The sequence below is a fragment of the Callorhinchus milii genome, unplaced genomic scaffold, assembly GCF_018977255.1.
Source record: "Callorhinchus milii isolate IMCB2004 unplaced genomic scaffold, IMCB_Cmil_1.0 Scaffold3, whole genome shotgun sequence".
Classification (NCBI taxonomy): domain Eukaryota; kingdom Metazoa; phylum Chordata; class Chondrichthyes; order Chimaeriformes; family Callorhinchidae; genus Callorhinchus; species Callorhinchus milii.
The window spans coordinates 49147296-49167556 of NW_024704744.1; the positions used below are offsets into that span (position 1 = coordinate 49147296).

General features: G+C 39.3%; 1 protein-coding gene across 1 annotated transcript; it reads right to left on the reverse strand.

The window, feature by feature from the left end:
- Nucleotides 1–262: 262 nt before the first annotated feature.
- On the reverse strand, nt 263–19410 carry LOC103178284 (four and a half LIM domains protein 2). The gene is made up of 6 exons (XM_007892930.2): nt 19313–19410; nt 8761–8935; nt 7114–7288; nt 5016–5185; nt 2455–2641; nt 263–1813 (listed from the first exon to the last, which is right to left on the reverse strand). Exons 2-6 carry the CDS (start codon nt 8914–8916, stop codon nt 1662–1664), a joined length of 840 nt encoding a protein of 279 aa, XP_007891121.1. The 5' UTR covers nt 8917–8935; nt 19313–19410; the 3' UTR covers nt 263–1661.
- Nucleotides 19411–20261: the final 851 nt, after the last annotated feature.

Here is a 20261-nt window from a genome sequence, read left to right on the forward strand (position 1 = left end):
GAAAAAGAATTTTAAAAAGTAAAACCCATTTGGTTTGATAAGCTTTGATAAGAGATGAAGAAAAAGAACATGCAATATCACATATTCCACAACAGGAATAATCAACAGAAAAATAAGTATAACAACAACAACTTGCATTTATATAGTGTTCCTATATAGGGTAGCATCTTGGAAGGCTTAACAATGGTGAAGTTTGACCCCGAGCCAGGGAGAGGGGGAAGGTGACCGTAGGCACAGTCGAAGAGGAAGGTCTTTAGCCATGAACTGAAAATGCAAGGATTATTATTACTATCCATCTATATCAGACCAGACAATGGTTTGTGAACTGCCGTAGCAATTAAATGGATCAGTTTCTCTGACTTCTATGTGATTGGTGGCGGATCTTGACTGACTGGCTTTGTGCATTGAACTAGTTTACCCTCTCCCACCAAACTAACCTTAAAAAAACCAATAAAAGAGATTCAATGAAACAACATTACGTAGATTTCCGCATCAAATCTTATTCAACTCATCATTTTAAGAACCAGCTATAGATGGATTTCAGTCCAAAGCATATCATTGTTACATTTTCTAAGGTGAATCATTCTGGGAGTCTTTATTATTGTTAGTACATAGTATAGGTTGATTTGGGTCTGCACTAGGTTCATGGGTTATATTGAACAACAGTGATGTCTTCAGAGCAAGTTAGTAGATAGGAAAAGTTAAAGTACTATAGATAAAGCAATACCACAATATAAAATACAGTAATTCGTACATGTATCATTCATGCTACATATGCATTTGAATTTTTATGAATAATCATACCACCACGTCAGCTCTTACTATTATTATTAATGTTCTGCGTGCATAGTATTTATGTTCTAAGCCAACTCAGCAGCAAAACCGCCATCATACAAACTTTGAGTAGGATGGATTGTATTACAACCACAAATATTAAGTACTCGTCCCCACAGTATTTCACATGTGATTTGGAACACATCTCACACATTTTCATTATTGTATGTCCTGTACAACTGACTTTAAAGAAACACAATGTGCTGACAGATCTACCCTTTCTCAGTTTTCATGTAAGCAAAATATTGACATTATCCTGATCCACCGAAATGCCTGTCATTCCCCAGCTCCACTCACTTACCAGTAAGACAGTCATTTGTCAAGTATTGTCTTTCTTATTTAATCTTGTTGAATGCAACTCTTTTGTGTGTCTGTCTTGACTTATGGGCTGTGTTATTTTAGGTATCGGCACTTTTGCTTAGCCAGTGGAGCTGAGAATTTCTAGTTAAAATTACTCCTTGCAGACTTCCCATCTACACTTGTTGCATTTTCTTTCCCGGTCATTTCAAATCTAACTGCTTTAATGAGTGCAGTCTTAAAAGTAGATATTTGGAGCCACAGATTATGGAGGAGAGAAAATGTGATATATGATGTGATAATAATCACGGAAGTTAACACAAAGAAAAATTTTAGAACTATTTTCTATTAGGGGGGGTGGGGACTACAAAAAAAAATGCATGCCAGTCTTCTGTTAGAGAGATTTATAAAAGATTATTGACTATTTCTCTACTAAAATCTGTGCTAATCAGGATATGTGTATATTAAGGACCTACAGTAATGCTGTACCATTTGCTATACCAAATCCAGGCAAAAATTGGTTCTCCAGTTTAAATATCGCGGCCACATTCAGGGCAGAGGACATCATCTCTCTGAGTGAGGAAACCTCGCCCGACCAGTGAGATGGCACATTTGTTGCAGTTGAAGCAGTCGTTGTGCCACTGGCGATCTTCAAAGGAAATATATTTTGCGCCTCCAAGTCCTGTTGAGGTAACATTGTATAAGATAACAGTGAAGGTACAATTGCCCGTATGTTGCATCGCCATCTCCCAGTCATGAATGCTTTCTTCTGTGCTGGTGTGCATATTTCCGGCTCCTTTGTAACAACTGACAACAATGTTGTTATGTAAGTGTGTTAATAATAATTGTAATATTCATCTTTGCAATCGATATAGCACCTTCTATGTAAGGAAGGCATCCCAAAGTGCTTCACAAAGATCTATTGTAAAGTGAAGTGACTGTGTTTTTGTGGGTGGATAAGGGTTCAAAGGTGTGATTTCAAATTCTCTTAATTCAATAACTCCCACCCTCCACAGAATTGTTCCGCTTGTGCATTAATTTAATACATTTTTGATGTAATTAATTTGTGTATTAATTGAAATTAATTTTTAATGTATGCATTTATTAATTTACTGAGAGCTGAGATTCCTACCACGCAGCTCCCTGCAAGCTTATTCTCACTTAACTTCAGTATTGTGCAACAAATTGGTGATTAGCATGCCAAACATTTTACCACGAAAGATGTAAGCAAAAAGTGTGTATTAATTTGCCTATTGATGTACATATTAACATAAAGGTCATATATATTATTTCTCTGGTTTTATTGTTTGTAACATAACTCACCGGTGATTGATTTGGCGCAGGCCGTACACTTCTTAGCATAGAGATTGCTGAAGCAATCCAGGCAGTATGGGAAGTTGTCCCTGGAAGTGAAACGCTGACCTGCCAGTTGCATTTTGCATCCAGTACACAGAAAGCACTCCTTGTGCCATGGCTGGTCATGGTAAGTCACTCCTCCAGTGGTGATAGCCTGAGGTAGAGGAAAGAAAGGAACAATACAATTTACACCTCTACACATTGGGAGGATATCCCAAAGAGCCTGACAGTCCTAGCTTGGCACTGAAGCTGAGGGTGGGTGTTCTGGATAGTCTGCAGGCAAGTAGAGCATTAATTTAATCAAGCCTGGACATAATAACTTAAATTTATATAGCACCCTGTGTAAAGCCGGGTAGTGTCTCTGGGTGCTTAACAATTGTGCAGCTTGACTCTGAGCCAGGGAGAGAGAGGAAGTCATCGTAGTTACGATTGAAAAGAAAGGTCTTCAGGCACGATCTGAAGACTGGAAAGGAGTGGGCAAGGTTGAGGGACTGAGGCAGGGAGTTCCAGATATTTGGGGTGCAGAGCCTGAAAGCACGGAGGGGTTGAGGGACTTGCAGAATGCTTGAACCAGCTGAGCAAAGGTGGCGGGTAGAGGAGTGTGATTTAACCAGGTCAAAGAAGTAGGGAGATGGTAGGGCATGAAATAATTTGTCAATGACTGTGAGGATCTTAAGGGATAGACTGTTGAGGCTAAGTAGGTTGGAACACAGGTTGATGTTGATGGGAGCTAAGGATGGGAATCAAGAATGGGAACCAAGGAGTATGGCTTCTGTCTTGTCCATAGCTGCAGAAAGTTGCTGCTCATCCCATCCCATGATGCTCAAAGCTCATCAGACTTTGATGTCTGACAAACAAACTAACAGAACATCAGTGGCCCTGGGGTCGTGGCTAGAAGAGAAAAAGTAGATTTTGGTAACATCTGCATATATGTGGAAGTTGATACGATGACTACAAATGATATCACCAAGATGGAGCATGTAAATAAGAAGAAGGAGGAAATGGAAAATAGAGCCTTTGGGTATCCTGCAGATGACCATGTGGGGGTGAGAGGAAGAAACATTTGTGGAGACAGAATGATGGAGGTGGGTCAAGTAAGACTCAAACCAGGAGAGTGTGAGCATAGGAGATGGATGAGGGAGGAGAGGCAGTGGATGAAGTGAGTGAGGAAGGAGAAGCAGTCAAGAATGATGGCATGATTGACATGTGTCGATCGACAAAGGTGGCATGTGTCGATAAGGTGTAGATGACCCAGGGTACAGGTAGTGGAGGAGACGTGCAATATTGTGAAGTTGAGGGAAAGCTGAGTGAGTGAGAGCAGAAACAAGCAGAATATGATCAATGCAAGTAAAACATCTTTGGAAATGATAGGGTGAATTTTGCAGCTTTTCATAATTATCATATCAAACAGGTTATGAAAGTATCAATTTCACTTCTATATATAGCATAAGTGTGCATTGCCCATCTTCTCAGTATGAAGTTAAATATAGCATGCTATGCCATCTCTTATAACGTGCCAAATAGCTTCAAATGGTTATCTTATCCCTCCTAAATTTGTTGGCACAGTCTGTTCAGTACCTTGGAACGTCCTCCCGAAGTGAAAGACGCTTTACAAATGTAATTTTGTTGTTATATTCATAAATTGCATTTGCAGTTGGAGCCAGACTAAAATTTGTATTTATGAATATGGTGTATTGAACATCTCAGGTCTGGCAATTAGAAATAACTAAGAAATGAGGTATCCAGATTGAGTTCTGGGCACTTTTAGGATGCATTTTGAAAATATGTTTGATATCCAGGACCAAGAAAGATGATAATCTCTGTCCAGGGTTAGCCAGTGAAAGATAAATTCACCCTAGATTCATGAACCTGATATGGTAAGTTCCTTTTTCAATGGATAGAACAGAAAATAGAAAGCAGCCTTCCGAATATTTTCCACCCTTTATTTTTGGGGAGTTGTTGACAGAATTTTGTTTCTCTTTAATTCACTTTAATCTCGAACTATTATAAACCTAAAATATCATTTGGGAGAAAAAACAAAGAAGTATGCTTCTCCTTGTGTGATTTCTATTTCATTTCGCTGGATCATCGCTGAGGGGGAGTGAGTGACAATACGGCTGTTAATGCACCAACTCTTTTGTGCTTGTTCATAGCACAGGAAGAGTATTGAAACATAGGAACAGGAGTAGGCGATTGGGCCCTTCGAGCCTGTTTCTGCCATTCTACTGGATCATGGATATCTGTACCTCAACTCCCAATACCCATCTTTGCCCATATCCCTTGTTACCCTTACCTAACAAATATCTATCCAACTCAGTCCTAAGGCTTAGCAGACAGGATTAAAGCAAAGAAAATCAACTGGCCAGCTTTTCTTGCTGCTTAATTAGTATTATCTACTGTCTTTTGAGTCTAGAGGCATAACTCTGCAGTGAGTAGCTTCATCTGACTGTTGCTTGGATACTAGTGTATCAAGTAGGTGCGGAGGAACAATACAATTACAAACAGTATTTGGATTTATGTCACACTACCTTCTTGCAGGCCGAGCACTGTAGAGCAAACTGCTTCTCATAGCATGAAACGCAGTAAGTATCATTCTCCTTGGGGATAAAAGGCTTGGTTCCTATGGGCTGTCGGCAACGTTTGCAGATGAAGCAGGTTTCATGCCAGCTGTTTCCCTTGTATTCCATCTTGCGAGATCCTGCCATCAAAAAGTACAGTTTTTTTTAATTACTGCAACACTGTATCGGTACTTTAGGTATTTCTTTCGGACACATTGGATGCCTCATAGTGAATACTGGATGGTGAATTATAGGGTTGAATTTGTTCTCTGCTGCTCTAGAGAGTTGTTTAAGGATGATTGTGCAGGTGTTAATTTTAGGCCAAATGCATGAGCCGCAACAGGCCCATTGTTTCCACATAATTTATAGTAATGTAGAAATTACAGTATAATAGGAGAAGGCCTTTCAGCCCATTGAACCTAAACTAGTGCTATTAAGTAAAATAATGAGATTATATTATAAGGGATAAAAGTAGTCTGTGTAGTAGAAACAGATATAGGACAGTTCATTTGATGTTGTCGTCCTATTTGTTCACAAGTGCCTATAACGCATAATTTATATACATTCCAGGCACAAGCCACTTCTGTGGTTACTATATTGTTTTTATATATTTTTGTATTCATTAAAGTGGTGGGAATCAGTGCTGGGAAACTGAACACTTCTCCACATTTGCCTCTCATGCTGCAGGATAAAGCACACAGCATAAATCTGGGTTAAGCCAGCATGAATTGTATTGGAGCCCTGTTGCTGAGACAACCTTGAGTAGGCGGTTTCAGTGGCACTTCGATTTGTACCTCCGTGTGACTGGTTCTTCAATAGCATAAAACGAAATATTCTAAAACCACGTACTGACACCTAGTTTTAGAATACTGAATGTACACAACTAAGAAGATGCACAGAATGCCAGTGTTGGGATTTAGTTGTTAACTAATCCTGACCATGCAATGAGCAACACAAAATATAAATTAAGCGTTCAGTTCCAGGTTACTCTACTTTTGATTATGACATTGGTTTGCTTCAAATGGCAAAAAGAAGGCATCAGCATGGCATCAACATCAAAGTCTGTAAGGGAAATACCACAAACTCTCTCTGCTCTGACTAAGAAGAACATCCCTTACTGTACCTGTGTGACATTGTTGATCTTGAACCAGTTTTATGATCTCTAATTAAAATAACAAATTCAACAATGAATAACACCAAACTGGCCAACGTTGTGATTATAGACCTACTTCTGTGACAAACTTGGTTGAAACTATTCCTCCACTAAATAAAATATAAGATAACATTACAGGGCATAAAAGTAGTCTGTTAGTCTGTGTAATAGAAACAAATATAGTACAATGTATTTGATGTTGTCATCCTATTCATTTACAAGTGCCCAAAATACATAATTTATATATATTCCTGGTGCATAGAAAATCTATTTCATTTGGTATCTAATGTAAAGAAGAGACTGAACAATCTGGCCTAGATTCTTCCATGTATGGCAGAGATCAACATGTGTAAATTGGTGTCAGTACAATTCTGTTTATCCAAAGTCAAGTTCAGATTCACTCCATTTGGCGATTTCTCAAAATTAAAAGGCAACTTATCATCAATTTGAACTGTTTTGCATCCTGCTGTTTAATCCCAAACTGCTCCTTTTTACAGGAATCATTGATAAGTGATCAGGAGCAGAAATCCAATCCTGGCACTGAAGTCAATTGCAACACTCCCTACCATTCACTGCTCCTGCTGAGATTAGCTAAATTAGTATTGACCAGGGATTGAATTAGGGACCTTATAATCATGTATGACTCAGCTTCACACTAGGATGTAACTTCAAAAATTAAGCCACCACCTGGTTATGTTTTAGATTTTTTTTGAATAACCGAATATGTTCGCACCTCATTATTGCACTTATCTCCTCAGTATTTTTCCCATTCATTGAGAAAAAAGCTATTGAAATAATATATTTAAAATCTCTTAACTATTAAATGATGGCTTGACATTTGCTTAATCTGGATATAGTCATGGAATCCAATGGCAGATGAGTTTACATTCATTTTACGGACACCTGTAACCCTACCAGGCATGATGGTCCTCTTGCAGGTGAAGCACTTTGAGGAGTACTCATTGGAATAGCACTCAGTGCACAGCAGATTCTCATCCTTTGCAGCAAAAGGCTTTTCAACCAGAGAACGGCTGCATTTAGCACACTTGAAACACTGCTCGTGCCAGTGATGGTCCTTGTAAGAGAGATCCTAGGAGAAAAACATGAAGAGAAGTAAATCAAGAACGTATTTGCTATAATTAGGCTCTCAACCTAGGTAGGATTGGCAGTTCCAATTTTGTTCCTTATTCTGCACTGATTAGTCTCCAAGCAAGCACTGTGGGATCAGCTCACTTGCTGAAATTACATATATCAATATTTGATTTGGCAGTTTTAAAATAAGACGATCAGCAGAAGGAAACTTGACCCACTGAATTTGTTAGACCTCCTTGGATCTGACTTTGCTTTCTGGGATCTATGCATCAAAAGAGAGTCACAGTTAGATAACTGCAATGAAACTCAATGTAATCTGATGATACAGTCCAATTATTTTAACTCCTCTCATCCTTAAAAACTCCTTAACATTTATACAGTACATCCACAGTGCATCACTGAGAGTGTACCTAGCCTTGCACTGTATGTTATCTTCAAAGGCAAGCTTACTACATACTCCTAATTGTGTTTATGCTGTGTATGATATCCTTGGGCACCTTCCAAATATTGTGAGATGATTCTTTCACTATGAGAGGGCCACTCTTGTTTGGCCCCAAATTGTCCTTTCTCTCCCACATCCGCGCCATGACCGGTACTGCCTACCACCACCTCCGCAATATTGCCAGACTCCACCATTGCCTCACCCCTCAGGCTGCCGAAACCCTCATTCACGCATTCGTCAAATCAAGGCTCGATTACGGAAACTCCCTCCTCATCGGCCTTCCCAACTCTTCCCTTCACAAGCTGCAGATCGTACAAAACTCTGCAGCTCATGTACTCTTGCGCACCACACTCCGCGACCCCATCATTCCCACCCTCGCCTGACTCCACTAACTCCCCATTCCCCAGAGGATCGAGTTCAAGATCCTCGTCCTCACTTTCAAGGCCATTCATGGCCTTGCCCCCTCCTACCTCTCTGACCTTCTGATTCCCTACCAACCTGCCAGCTCCATACGTTCATCGGGCTCCGGCCTGCTCCACATCTCCCACCCGACCCGCCCTACCATCGGTGGCCAGGCTTTCAGTCTCTCTGCCCACACACTCTGGAACTCCATCCCACATTTCCTTCGCCTCGCTTCCTCCCTTACCTCCTTCAAGTCTGATCTCAAGACCATCCTCTTCGATCGTGCCTTCAGTTGCCCTCCCACCTCTCTGCCTTCCCTCATCCCTACCCCACCCCTCCCCCATGCTCGGGTCCTGACTCCTGACTGTCCAGCGCCTTGGGATGTCCTCCCAATGTGAAAGGCGCTCCCATCAATGTAATTTTGTTGTTGTAATTATCACACTATTTTAGTATCTGTCATAATTGTTTGGAGTTATTTCAAATTCTTGTCTGGAGATTAAAAAAACTGCAAACGGCAGAAATCTAAAACAGAGGTCCCTACAACAGCCTTTGTCAGACATCTGCCTCGATGAAGGATCCTAATAGAAACATTACCTTCTTTATGCTCCCCACCGGAGTTATCTTACCTTGCAGTCACTGCCAATTGCAGTCTTGCAGTCTTCACAGGTGTTAGAATACAAGTTTTCATAGCACTTGATGCAGTATTGTTTGTTCTCTCGTAATACATATTTCATACCAAGGAGGGACTCCTTGCAATAATGGCAGTCAAAACGCTCCCCCATGGTTTTCAATGTTCACTTCCTAGAAGGGAAATACATCACTTTATGGTTAGAAGTAAGAATATTATCAGACATTCAGATACCAGATCTACTATGAAACATGAGAAATTCCATCTGGGTCCAGATTTATTCTATTTGTGTTGCTAAAAGCAAATTATAACATTTCAGAGTGTTCAGAAGTTGGCAAATTCTTACATATAGTTTTGCTTTTGAAGCTGTTCTCTTTGGAAATTTATTTTGTAAGAACCAGAGAAAAACAAAGCTATGACTGAATTTAATAATTTGCCAAATTCCATACACTCTAAAATCCCACAGAAATAGAGTAGCCCCAGAAAAATTCCTCCTCAATCATTCTATCTTTTTTTACAGTGAGAAGAAATAGGAGGTGATTTTTCAAACAAATATCAGTGAGATTGACTTGTTCTTTACTCCCAAACACCAATGTTGTTTTTCATGAAAGACATTCATTTCACAAACAGCATCTTACCTGACAGAAATGAGTAGAGCAATTAAGTTTTCCTCTTTGTTCAAAGAATACTTGTTTGCCTTTGCAATGTCTTGAGTTTATTCAAAAAAANCCTTTGCAATAGCAGCTGGAGCTCCAGTATAATTAGACATATAACAGATTGTGTTTGGGCGAAACATGTGATCAGATCTCCAAGAGAACCAAAATATCACAAGTACAGCAACATTTTTGCTCGTTTTTTTTCCCTTCAAGCACTGGACCTAAGCCATTGAAATGGAACTGAAGAGGGATTAGCTCTAAGGGAATATAAGAGTCACGAGCACAAACATCATTAATCTGAGAGACTAAATTAATCAAATTTACATCATTTGGGACCATTTAAAGCTGGAGAGAACTCCTGAGCATTGTATGTGATATAGTTAAAAATCAATAATAGAATCATAGTAATTTACAGTGCAGAAGGAGGCCATTTGGCCCACTGAGTGCATCAGCTCTCAGATCAAGGTGTTCATTCAATTGCACTGCCCTGCCTTATTCCCATATCCCTTCAAGCCTTTATACAGAGTACAGATTGCTATACATGCAAAATAAAATCTGTGTTTGACCCAGAAGATGGAAATTAAGAGTACAAAAAACAACAGTTTGCATCTTATAATCTTCATGCGGGTAGCATCTTGGAACACTTTAACAGCTTATGTTAGTGCTGAGCTGGAAAGAGGGGGCAGGTGACCGAAGGGATGGACAAAAAGTCTTCAACTGTGATCTGAAGATGGGCAAAGAGGGAGAAAGATGCCGAAATTGAAGCAGGGAGTTCCAGAGATTCAGGTGGCTGAAAGGCTGAAATGGTGTGGGAGAAGGGATGAAGGCTGTGCAGAAAATCCAAGACCCAGATTAAGGGTCAGAATTAATTTGGCTTTAGCAACACAAGATTGTGGGAAGATGCTAGTTCGAAGCTTGGGGTTTTCTTTCAATCTAAACAAATTAGTATTAAACAAAGATGGGTTAAAACACCAAAGTTGTATTGAAAATAATTTGAATTAATTATTTTCAAGACAGACAAAGTTATAAGAAACTGTTTTCCCTGTACTTCTGCATCTGGTTTGTGAAAGAACACTGACTGAAAACTCTTCTGAATTCTTTAAACAGCTCATTCAATGCTACTGGGGGTGATTCAACAGCCTTCTGATTTCCTGCTGAATTAAACAGTCTTTATGTGTGAGTCTTGACAGCGGCTGTCAACATGATTTGTCAACTATGAAGAACACCATTACTGAGCCTGATTGGGACTGCCATCTTCAGTCAAGACCGTGACTGATCACGTGCGGATGAGACATGAAATATGAGGTCTCGTCATTTACCCCGAGCTTCCTAACCCACCTTTCTCTAGCGAAAAAGTTGAGTAGAAAGGGAGGAGCAGGAGACAAAGCTGAGTCCTGAGTGACTTATTTCACGCCTCAGGCTCAGAGCATACACGGAAATACATTGTGCTGGAATTTATCTGATAAATGTCTTTTAAAAAATGGAACACATTTAGAAATCATTATTTTAAAAAAGAATTTATAACAGGATATTATATTTTCATGAACACTTAGGCTAAGGCTGTTAAAAGCCATCATTATTAAAGGCACCCCATCTACACTTTCAACCTGACTGACAAAAATATGGTAGTGAATTATATTATACATCAGGAAATTCCCAAACAAGAATAATCCTTAAATTTGATATAGAACCTTTCATGTCAGGAGAACACCTCAAAGCACTTCACAGGAGTTTATTGTAAAGTAGAGTGACTAATAATAATAATTATTGCATTTGAACTAGCGCCTTATCACATCTTTGAGACTTCTCAAAGTGCTTCACAGAATATACTGTAAAGTGAATTGACTCTATACTTTGTGGGCGAAATGTGGCAGCCAATAGTGCACAGCAATGTCTCACAAACAGTCATGGATTGAGTGAACAATTTATTATTATTATTTTGAAGGAATTATTACCTCCAGAAAAGTGATCTGCCAATCGACTAACAATCGGGTTCATACTAACTGCTAGGTGAACTGAGGCGTGTGGATTCAGGAACCTTTCCCAATGTTTCGCCCCACCCAGAATTAAACCCAGGTCCTTCGATTATGAGGCAATTGGTCTAAGCACTGAGCTACAAGACTCCCAACGTTCTTTGAACAAGCAGCCAGGATCTTGCTACAGTCTTTTCCAAAGGACGGATGCATTGAGTTTAGTAACAAATCCTAAACATTGTGGATCATGACATTTGGATGCTATCCTCCGGGTGTGGGTGGGGAGGGCTGTGGGGTGGGGATGGTGATAAGTAGGGTCACTTGGAGCGGAATTGGCTAAATGTGCTTGTCAATGGAATGTTGGAACTGAGTCAACCCTCTGTGGCAATCTCAGGGAGTCCAGTTGCTGAACCAAGTGGGTCTGCAGTGCTCTAGACTAGGGCACTGTTGATGATAGATCAGCCAGTCTGGCTCGATTTGGAGCAGCAGAATGGTACTGGGAGAAGGGATTCTTCCTACTCAGCTCCCGTTAACCCTATAAACCAAGGTGGAAAGTTATGTGGTTTTACTAAATTAAACTCAACACAACACACAACAAACAGTAACACACCATACTCTGGGATCTCAAGCCTTGGCTCTCCAGAATTAGGCAAGCAGGGTTTGTCCTTCTAGGAGAGATTGCACATTCCATTCCTCATATTTCTTTGTGCAGATATTATATATACATGGAACTGACAGTTTGGTTTGGATACTCTTAAGCATGGTGGTGGAGCTAATCTAATTAGTGAAGCTAATCTAATAGCTTCACTTAACACAAGAAAGTATAAAATGAGAACAGGCCAATTCATCTTACGAAACCAATCCTTCTGAAGAAACATTCACAATTTACTAAACTCCCAAGGAAGTAATCTATCAGAAGTAAACCCTTCAGGAATAAATGTGGAATAAGTGTAACATTTGACCATCATGACCACAAATAAAATGGAACTAAGCCTTGGTGGTTTTAGAATAACCTTTTAAATGTGTAACATAAGCATCATTCAATGCTAACCCACTGCAATTCATACATCACATTTTATAGTTCTCACAGGACTGGGGAAAAGGTGTTAGAACAATAGAATCATAGAAATGTACAGCACAGAATAAAACCATTTGGCCCATTGTATCTGTGCTGACTTTTGAAGAAGTATGCGGTCATTCATTGTTTCACATGTGATCTTTAACATCTTTCATAATCAGGAATTCATCAAACTCATACTTAAAGGAACTAAGCACCATAGAACATAGAAATTTACAGCACAGAAGAAGGCCATTTGGCCCATTGCATCCATGCTGGTTCTTTTAAAAAGCAATCCTTTCAGTCCTATTTCCCTGCCCATTCCCCTTACTCCTGTGGTTTATTCCTGTTAGAGATTCATCTAAGTTCCCTTTTGAAAGCTGATACTGATTCTTTCTCAATAACTGCTCCCACAAGACGTTCCATATCCTAACTTTTTGTGTGTAAAAGATGATGCAGAGTGGTTAGTATATGGAATGCCCTGCTGGAAGCGATGGTTGAGGCAGAATCCATAGTAGCTTTCAAATGGGAACTAGATAGGGAATTTCAATAAAGACCTGGTCTGTGGACTTGTCTTATTTTCTTTGCTTTAATGATGACAAGGCTCATTCCTTTAGTCTACATTGATAATGCCTTAAGTTATACAATTTACTTCTCTTATGCACCAGTTTTCTAAGTTGTCTAAAAGTTCATAATTTGCAAAAAGTGTGATTATTTCTGATGATGTTTGGCACAGAGGTAAGCACTCATACAGCCGACAACCTAGAGGTGAATTGCTTTTTATAGAGATCAGATGTGTGGTGTACACTATTACACAGATGTATATCACCCATGAGGAATATTGCCAGCTACTTGTGAAAACACTACCATATGTGTTGTGCTAAAGATACAGTAAGATTCCATTCGTGAAGCTGGTACTTCTAGTGGGGATACATAATACTACTTCACTTAGGCAAACCTTTTCATCCAGCTGGCCTTGATTTTATCAGATACCAGAGATTAAATAGCAGAGATTGTACTAAATGTTAAGTACTGCCAATTTTGATGTCCTAATTCCCTAGACCTAGACTAAAGTGATTCTATATTTGAAAGGTCAGACTCTAAGGTACTTTGGACAGTTTTTCAGGAGTAGCTCTCTTCTATTATCACAGAGCAGATTGGGCTTAATTTACGTCAGTGGAGGCAATAAGCAACTTTAGTACCTCAGCAAGCAGGAAATGAAACACTTGACGTTCAAATACGGCTGAGCAGTTGCAATTCTACATCAGATAATCAGACAAAAAATATTTTTTTTGGTCAGCTGTTAGCTGGGTGTCTGATACATACAGAAACCCATCACCATTCCAGGCCAAATTGAGAATTCCATGCATTCCACCTCCGCATGGAAATTCCAGAGAGAGATTATTGGAATGGAATGTGCACTCTCTCCCTGGAGTGATGCATCCTGCTTACTTAATACCAGAAATTATTAGGTGCAGGTTGGCAAGAGCCAAGGCTTGGGGACCCCAGAGTGTACATTGGGGTACTGCTGGAATCTAACCAGCTGAAACAACAAAGCTTGCCATTGATATCACTGCCTGTCAAGCTTTCCAATGTAACCCAAAAATAATCACAGAGATCTACAGAGCTGGTGATCATGCATACCAGGGATGAGAACTGGTGGCAATTCCTCCCAATCTAAGGATTAGGAGGAAGGCATTTGTGATAAGAAATAAGAGGATTCAGCACAAGGCAGGAAACAGTTTAATTCTATTATAACACCCTAAATGGTTACTGATGACAGCATTCTCCCTCCCACAAGCTCTGATTTTCAAACTGATTTGCCACTGTCTTGGATAGTTCATTCATCTTTGAAGCAAAATAAGCTTTTACTTTTTGATCCTTAGAGAGTTGAGTAAATATTACTTTTGTTTTAATATTTATTTTCTTAGGGCAGTAATCTTTAGGCGTGTGGTGAAAATCGTGCTTGTTATGACTCAGAAAATGTTATTTTATAATTGAGATCAGAACCTGATTTAAGGCACGTGTTAAGAAATACAACAAATTTTATCTGAAAAATACCTGATAAAACTGTATGGTGCAGCATATTATCACCTCATGAGCACATCACCTGGTACAGCAGGCTTAGTATAAGCTATATGCAAAAGTGTATTGGAGACACCTGTATTAAATTGCAATTGCAATAGACCTCAGGCACAGAAAAGACCTCAGGACAGAACATGTAGGTGAAGGGATTAATGAGCTTATCGAGAAGGCAAATTTGCTGGAGATCAGCAGGATATATTCAATGTCAATATTCAGTTTCAGAATGTAATAGGGAATTCTCCACAGGCTTGATCTCTGAGGTAGATACTGTGCTGAATGACAGACTAAATGCTGACAGTTAATGTGCAGAGTTTAGCATCTATTTTACATTTGAAACTATTTATAATATGCTTGCTTGGACTTTATAATAGGATTGCCTAAAAAAAGTTGAGTGAAGAAATACAACCAAGAAGAGATAATCCTCAGTGCTTTGCAAACATAACAAATAGAAGTAAAACTGTCCTCTGATTTGATTGTGACCACCATTCAGTATCTGTGAAACTAAACCAGTGCATTGTCCACAAATAATAATAATAATCCTTGCATTTGATATGGCATTATATCATGTCTTCCAGATGTCTCAAAGCGCTTCACAGAATATACTGTAAAGTGAACTATATATTTTGTGTATAAGATGATAGATAACAATGCTAATTTGTGCTGTGCTTACCTTTGACATAGGGAGAACTTCTCAAGACACTTCACAAAGATGGAATGGGGCCAAAACAAGAATATAGATAGTAGGGGGGAGTTAACTATGCTGTTGTCTAGGAAACATAACATAACATGTAGGAGCAGGAGTAGACCATTCGGCCCTTCGAGCCTGCCCCGCCATTCAATCATGGCTGATTTTCTAATCTACCTCCAGCTAATAACCTGACCCTGCCTTATCCCCATATCCCTTAATCCCTTTTGCAATAAGAAATCTATCTATCTGTCTTGAATATGTTCAAGGACTGAGCATGAACAGCCCTTTGGGGTAGCAAGTTCCATACATTCACCACACTTTGAGTGAAGAAGTTCCTCCTCAACTCAGTGCGAAAGTGCTGGCCTCTGATTTTAAGGTTGTGACCCCGATTGGAGAAACTAACAATCTCCCACTATCTACTGTATCATGTCCTTTGATGATCTTATAGGTTTCTATAAGATCCCCTCTAATTCTTCTATATTCTAGAGAATTGGTCAGCCTATCCTCGTAACTCATCCCCTTCATCCCGGGTACTAACCTAGTAAATCTACGCTGCACCCCCTCTAAGACAAGTACATCCTTCCTTAAATAAGGATCTATTTAGATGAGTTTTGAAAGCAGAGAGGGAGGGAGCAAGGTGGACAGGCTTCAGAAGAAAGAATGGGAGTAAGGTGGTCATGGTTGAAGCAGAAAGCATCCGTACATTTCAGAGGAAACTCAATGTACGCATGGAGAAAAATGGAATAGACTGGTATGGGGGTGGGGGTGGCAATTAGAATTGGTGAAGGCTCATAATAATAATAATAATAATAATCCTTGCATTTGATATAGCGCTTTTCATGTCAGGAGGACATCCCAAAACGCTTCACAGAACACACTGTAAAGTGAATTGACTGTATATTCGTGGGCGAACGCGGCAGCCAATTGCGCACAGCAATGTCCCACAAACAGTCGTAGATTGAAAATGACCAATTTATTATTGTTTTTGGTTTCGGAGGGATTATTATTAGGCTCTGTGTGGAGCAAGGAAACTTGCCCAAGGTTTCGCCCTGTGCCTGGAATTGAACTCAGGTCGCTCTAACCACTGAGCTACAGGACTCCACATGTGGAGTATAACTGCACAGAATAGCTGGGCCCCGTGGCTTGTTTCAGTACTTTAGTTTCTTTGTAATTCTATATATTTCTATATATCTGACATACTAGAGATGCTGTGGTAGCATTCTTGCTTCTGGTTTGGAAGATTGGGAATTCAAGCCCACTTGACTTGAATTCATTATCTTAAGCTAACTCAGTGTAGAGCTGGCTCCTGCCTGGCTGTCTGACATAAGCCCACAAAACATACTTTACAGTATATCCTTTGAACCACTTTGGGACATCAGATGCTATACCAAGTATAACGATTATTAAAAGAACCACTGAATGATTGCGTTTTGTGGTAAATATGTCAAACAGAGCATTTATAATAAACATTGCCATATTTTACTTTTGATGAAACATTTAGATTGTGAAAGCTGCACCCAGAATATGTAGGATTTTTACCAAATATAGTACAGACATGATGGGTTATATCTGCACAGAAATTTCTCTCATTCCATGATAGATAATAGGCACCTCTTAGGAAAACCCATGGAGAAGTGCAATCCAGTCATTTTTGTTAAGCAAAGAGAAAGGAATATATGCTATGGCTAATTGATAGTGATTCTGAACTGATGATTTTTATCGACATCTAGTGATTTTATGATAATGATTTAACATGGCAGCTGCAATCCTTCAATTCTGCTCCTGATCCCTGACTGTTCAGCGCCTTGGGATGACCTCCCCACGTGAAAGTCATTTTACAAATGTAATTTTGTTGTTTTTAAAAACTTTTTTTAATAAACTATGCACGTTTACACAACCAAGGACGTGTGAAAGCTCAGAATGGAGAAAAGTGTAAATGGAAAGTTACCAATTAATTCTCTCTTCGCAGTCCATCTGAAACTTATTTGATTCTGTTTTGAACCTCACCTGTACTCTATGTCCTGGGAAAAAGTTCCCTGACGTGTGAAGTCCAACACATGTTTTTCTCAAATGCTAGCTTTTCATTTTGTGCTAAGAAACTGGGATTGGTAGGTGGTTGGAATTCTCTGCCACAAACAATATTTGAAGCAGAGGCCATAAAATCTTTACACATTAAATAAGATAGAAATTTATACACCAACCTAAGATTATTGACTGCTCTTGATCTCATTTTTGCTTAGTATGATAATATTAGATACACTGGTGGTAATATCACTTTCTACAATTATGAACCCTGTGAATTTAGACTGAGATTTCCCATTATAAGCACAGAACAAAATACAGGGTGAACCTATGCTGATCACCAATGTATGATGGACCTTAATGTTTACTAACATTAACAGTAACAAAAAGTATATGTTAGAAACCCCATTCCCCAAAGATCCGCAGAGTATCTCAAACAAAACATCCAGAAAAATCATCTATCCCCACATCTCCACTCGTTGATGCAGAGTAAACAATATCATCCACTAGAGTGAAAAAAATTAATGTTTTGTAACAGATAAAATAAAAAATTATAACATTGCACCTGCGATTATTTGCATTTTTGAATTATAATATTGCTTCTGTTATGAAATTTGGCATTTTTCACCCTATATCTTTGCAGGATAAGATCAATGCTGATAGGGAATGAATAAACTGAATGCTCTGAATCTTGCTGGGGTATTGCTTTGTAAGTACTGATCCAGGTAGTCATTTCTCATCCCTGAGCTACTTTAATAATCCTTGCCTTTTTTTTATATGTCTTCGAGACATTTCAGAATATACTGTAAAGTGAATTGACTGTACATTTTGTGGGTGAAAAGCGGCAGCCAATTGCGCACAGCAGTGTCCCACAAACAGTCGTGGATTGAGTGACCAAATTATTAATTTTTTTAAAAAAATCTTTTTTTTTGAAGGAATTATTATCTCTGGAAAAACGATCCGCCAATTGACTAACAACTGGGATCCTACATCTAGGGAAATAGAGGCGTATGGAAGAAGGAAACTTGCCTAATGTTTCACCCTACCCGGGAATCGAACCAGGTTCTCTCGCTTGTGAGGCAAGTGCTCGAACCACTATGATGGAGTCCTGTAGCTCAGTGGTTAGAGCACTCGCTTTGCAAGTGAGAGACCTGAGTTCAATTCCAGGCACAGGGCGAAGCCTTGGGTAAGTTTCCTTACTCCACACAGAGCCTAATAATAATCCCTCCAAAACCAAAAACAATAATAAATTGGTCATTTTCAATCTACGACTGTTTGTGGGACATTGCTGTGCGCAATTGGCTGCCGCGTTCGCCCACAAATATACAGTCAATTCACTTTACAGTGTGTTCTGTGAAGCGCTTTGGGACGTCCTCCCGACGTGAAAAGCGCTATATCAAATGCAAGGATTATTATTACTATTATTATTATCACAATTGAGCAGAAATCTATTCATTCTTGACTTCTATATACATGCAATTTCCAGCAGAAGTCACAGGATAGCAATGAGAAACAGAAACCAGGGCTGCTTTCTCCCTCTCTAATCTTGGAATGCTTCCAGGATGAGATCAGAAAAGGTAGCACAGATTAAGGGTTCAGTTGGAACCTTCCAGGACTGTACTGTAATGCTCAGTATTATGCCAAGCAGTGCATTTATCAACCAACCCATCAGATGAACTGGTAATCAGCATCTATTATAGTAATGGTTAATAAACAAGTGAACTGACTCCACTGCTGAGCTAGTTGATTGCAACTAAGATACAATTCTTGCAGGACAAGCTTTGAAGTTCTGAAGTAGTTCAACTTTACAAAAACACTTAGAAATAATTCAGTAATATAAATTTAGACAGTATAATATTTTAAATGAACAATGTACAATTTAAAAATAGACTTCCCATTAACCTTGTAGAAATCAATGGGAGTGAACGCTTCACATTTATCTATTTGACATCCTATTCCTCAGTTCAAACAAGGTTTAACTACTAACTTTCCTAATCATCTAGTGCCTTGAATAAATTATGTTCTCTCGAAGACATATGAAGAAAATGACATGCAAAATAAAGCATTACCTGATATGAGCCAAACTAACAGGACAATGACCTGTGTGAGGTGTTATAATATAACAACTGTCTTCAGACAAGGACAAGCTGCCAATGTGTCCACTGCATTCATTAGATACTCAGAAGACGGAGACTATAAATACTACATATATACTATTTCCCCTTGTCTCAAGAGATAAGAAACACGCTCTCCAGAAAAGATTCGTACCTTTTAAGGTAGTGTTTCCCCTACATTGCCCATAAGCTGAGCACTTTTTATCTCCACATCGGTGTGCTGTTCAGCAGCAGTGTGAGTAACATACACAGTGCAGCATGGGCAAATAGCACTCAGAATCCAATTCTGTTTTGTGTGCTGTCAATGAGCTCAGGTTGCTGTGCATCTGTAGGGTGAAAATTGGATTTAATTTAATTTACATGTTGTAGCCAGTGCTTAGTTTTCCATGTTGCACTGAAGCAAAAGATCTTCCACTTAAAAATATCAGGATAAGAATTTGAAAGTATGTCAGAGCTAATTGTGATTTCTCAGGAAATCTTTACTTCAATATTACAAAAAGCACTAAAACCAACTGGGCAATTCTAAAGTAAAACAAAAATTATATACTATCTCATATCCTTCAATCCATTTCTTCATCAAATAGTAATAATAATCTTGCATTTAGAGTACATTTCACATTGAAAGGACATCGTAAAGCACTTCATACGATTTACTGGAACATGATTAGCACTCGCCTCACAAGCGAGAGGACCTGGGTTTGACTCCCAGGCAAGGCCAAATGTTGACAAGTTTCCTTACTTCTGTTGACGTCAGACAGGCAGTTGGTCAGGACGCCAGTAGTCCTGGAATTGAGGGTGGAGGCAGAGAGAGAGAGTTGGGTGTCATCCATATACATGTGGAAATTTACCCCATGTCTGCAGATGATGTCATCAAGGGGGAGCATGTAGAGGGGGGGGCCTGAGG

What these genes read in the sequence shown, in the direction of transcription:
- LOC103178284 (XM_007892930.2), bottom strand. Translation starts at nt 8,916, where the DNA reads ATGGGGGAGCGTTTTGACTGCCATTATTGCAAGGAGTCCCTCCTTGGT. An exon ending in CAAGAGGACCATCATGCCTG is followed by an intron (nt 5,186 to 7,113) that starts GTAGGGTTACAG and finishes TTTTGATGGCAG; the next exon opens with GATCTCGCAAGATGGAATAC. An exon ending in CTGCGCCAAATCAATCACCG is followed by an intron (nt 1,814 to 2,454) that starts GTGAGTTATGTT and finishes TTACCTCAACAG; the next exon opens with GACTTGGAGGCGCAAAATAT.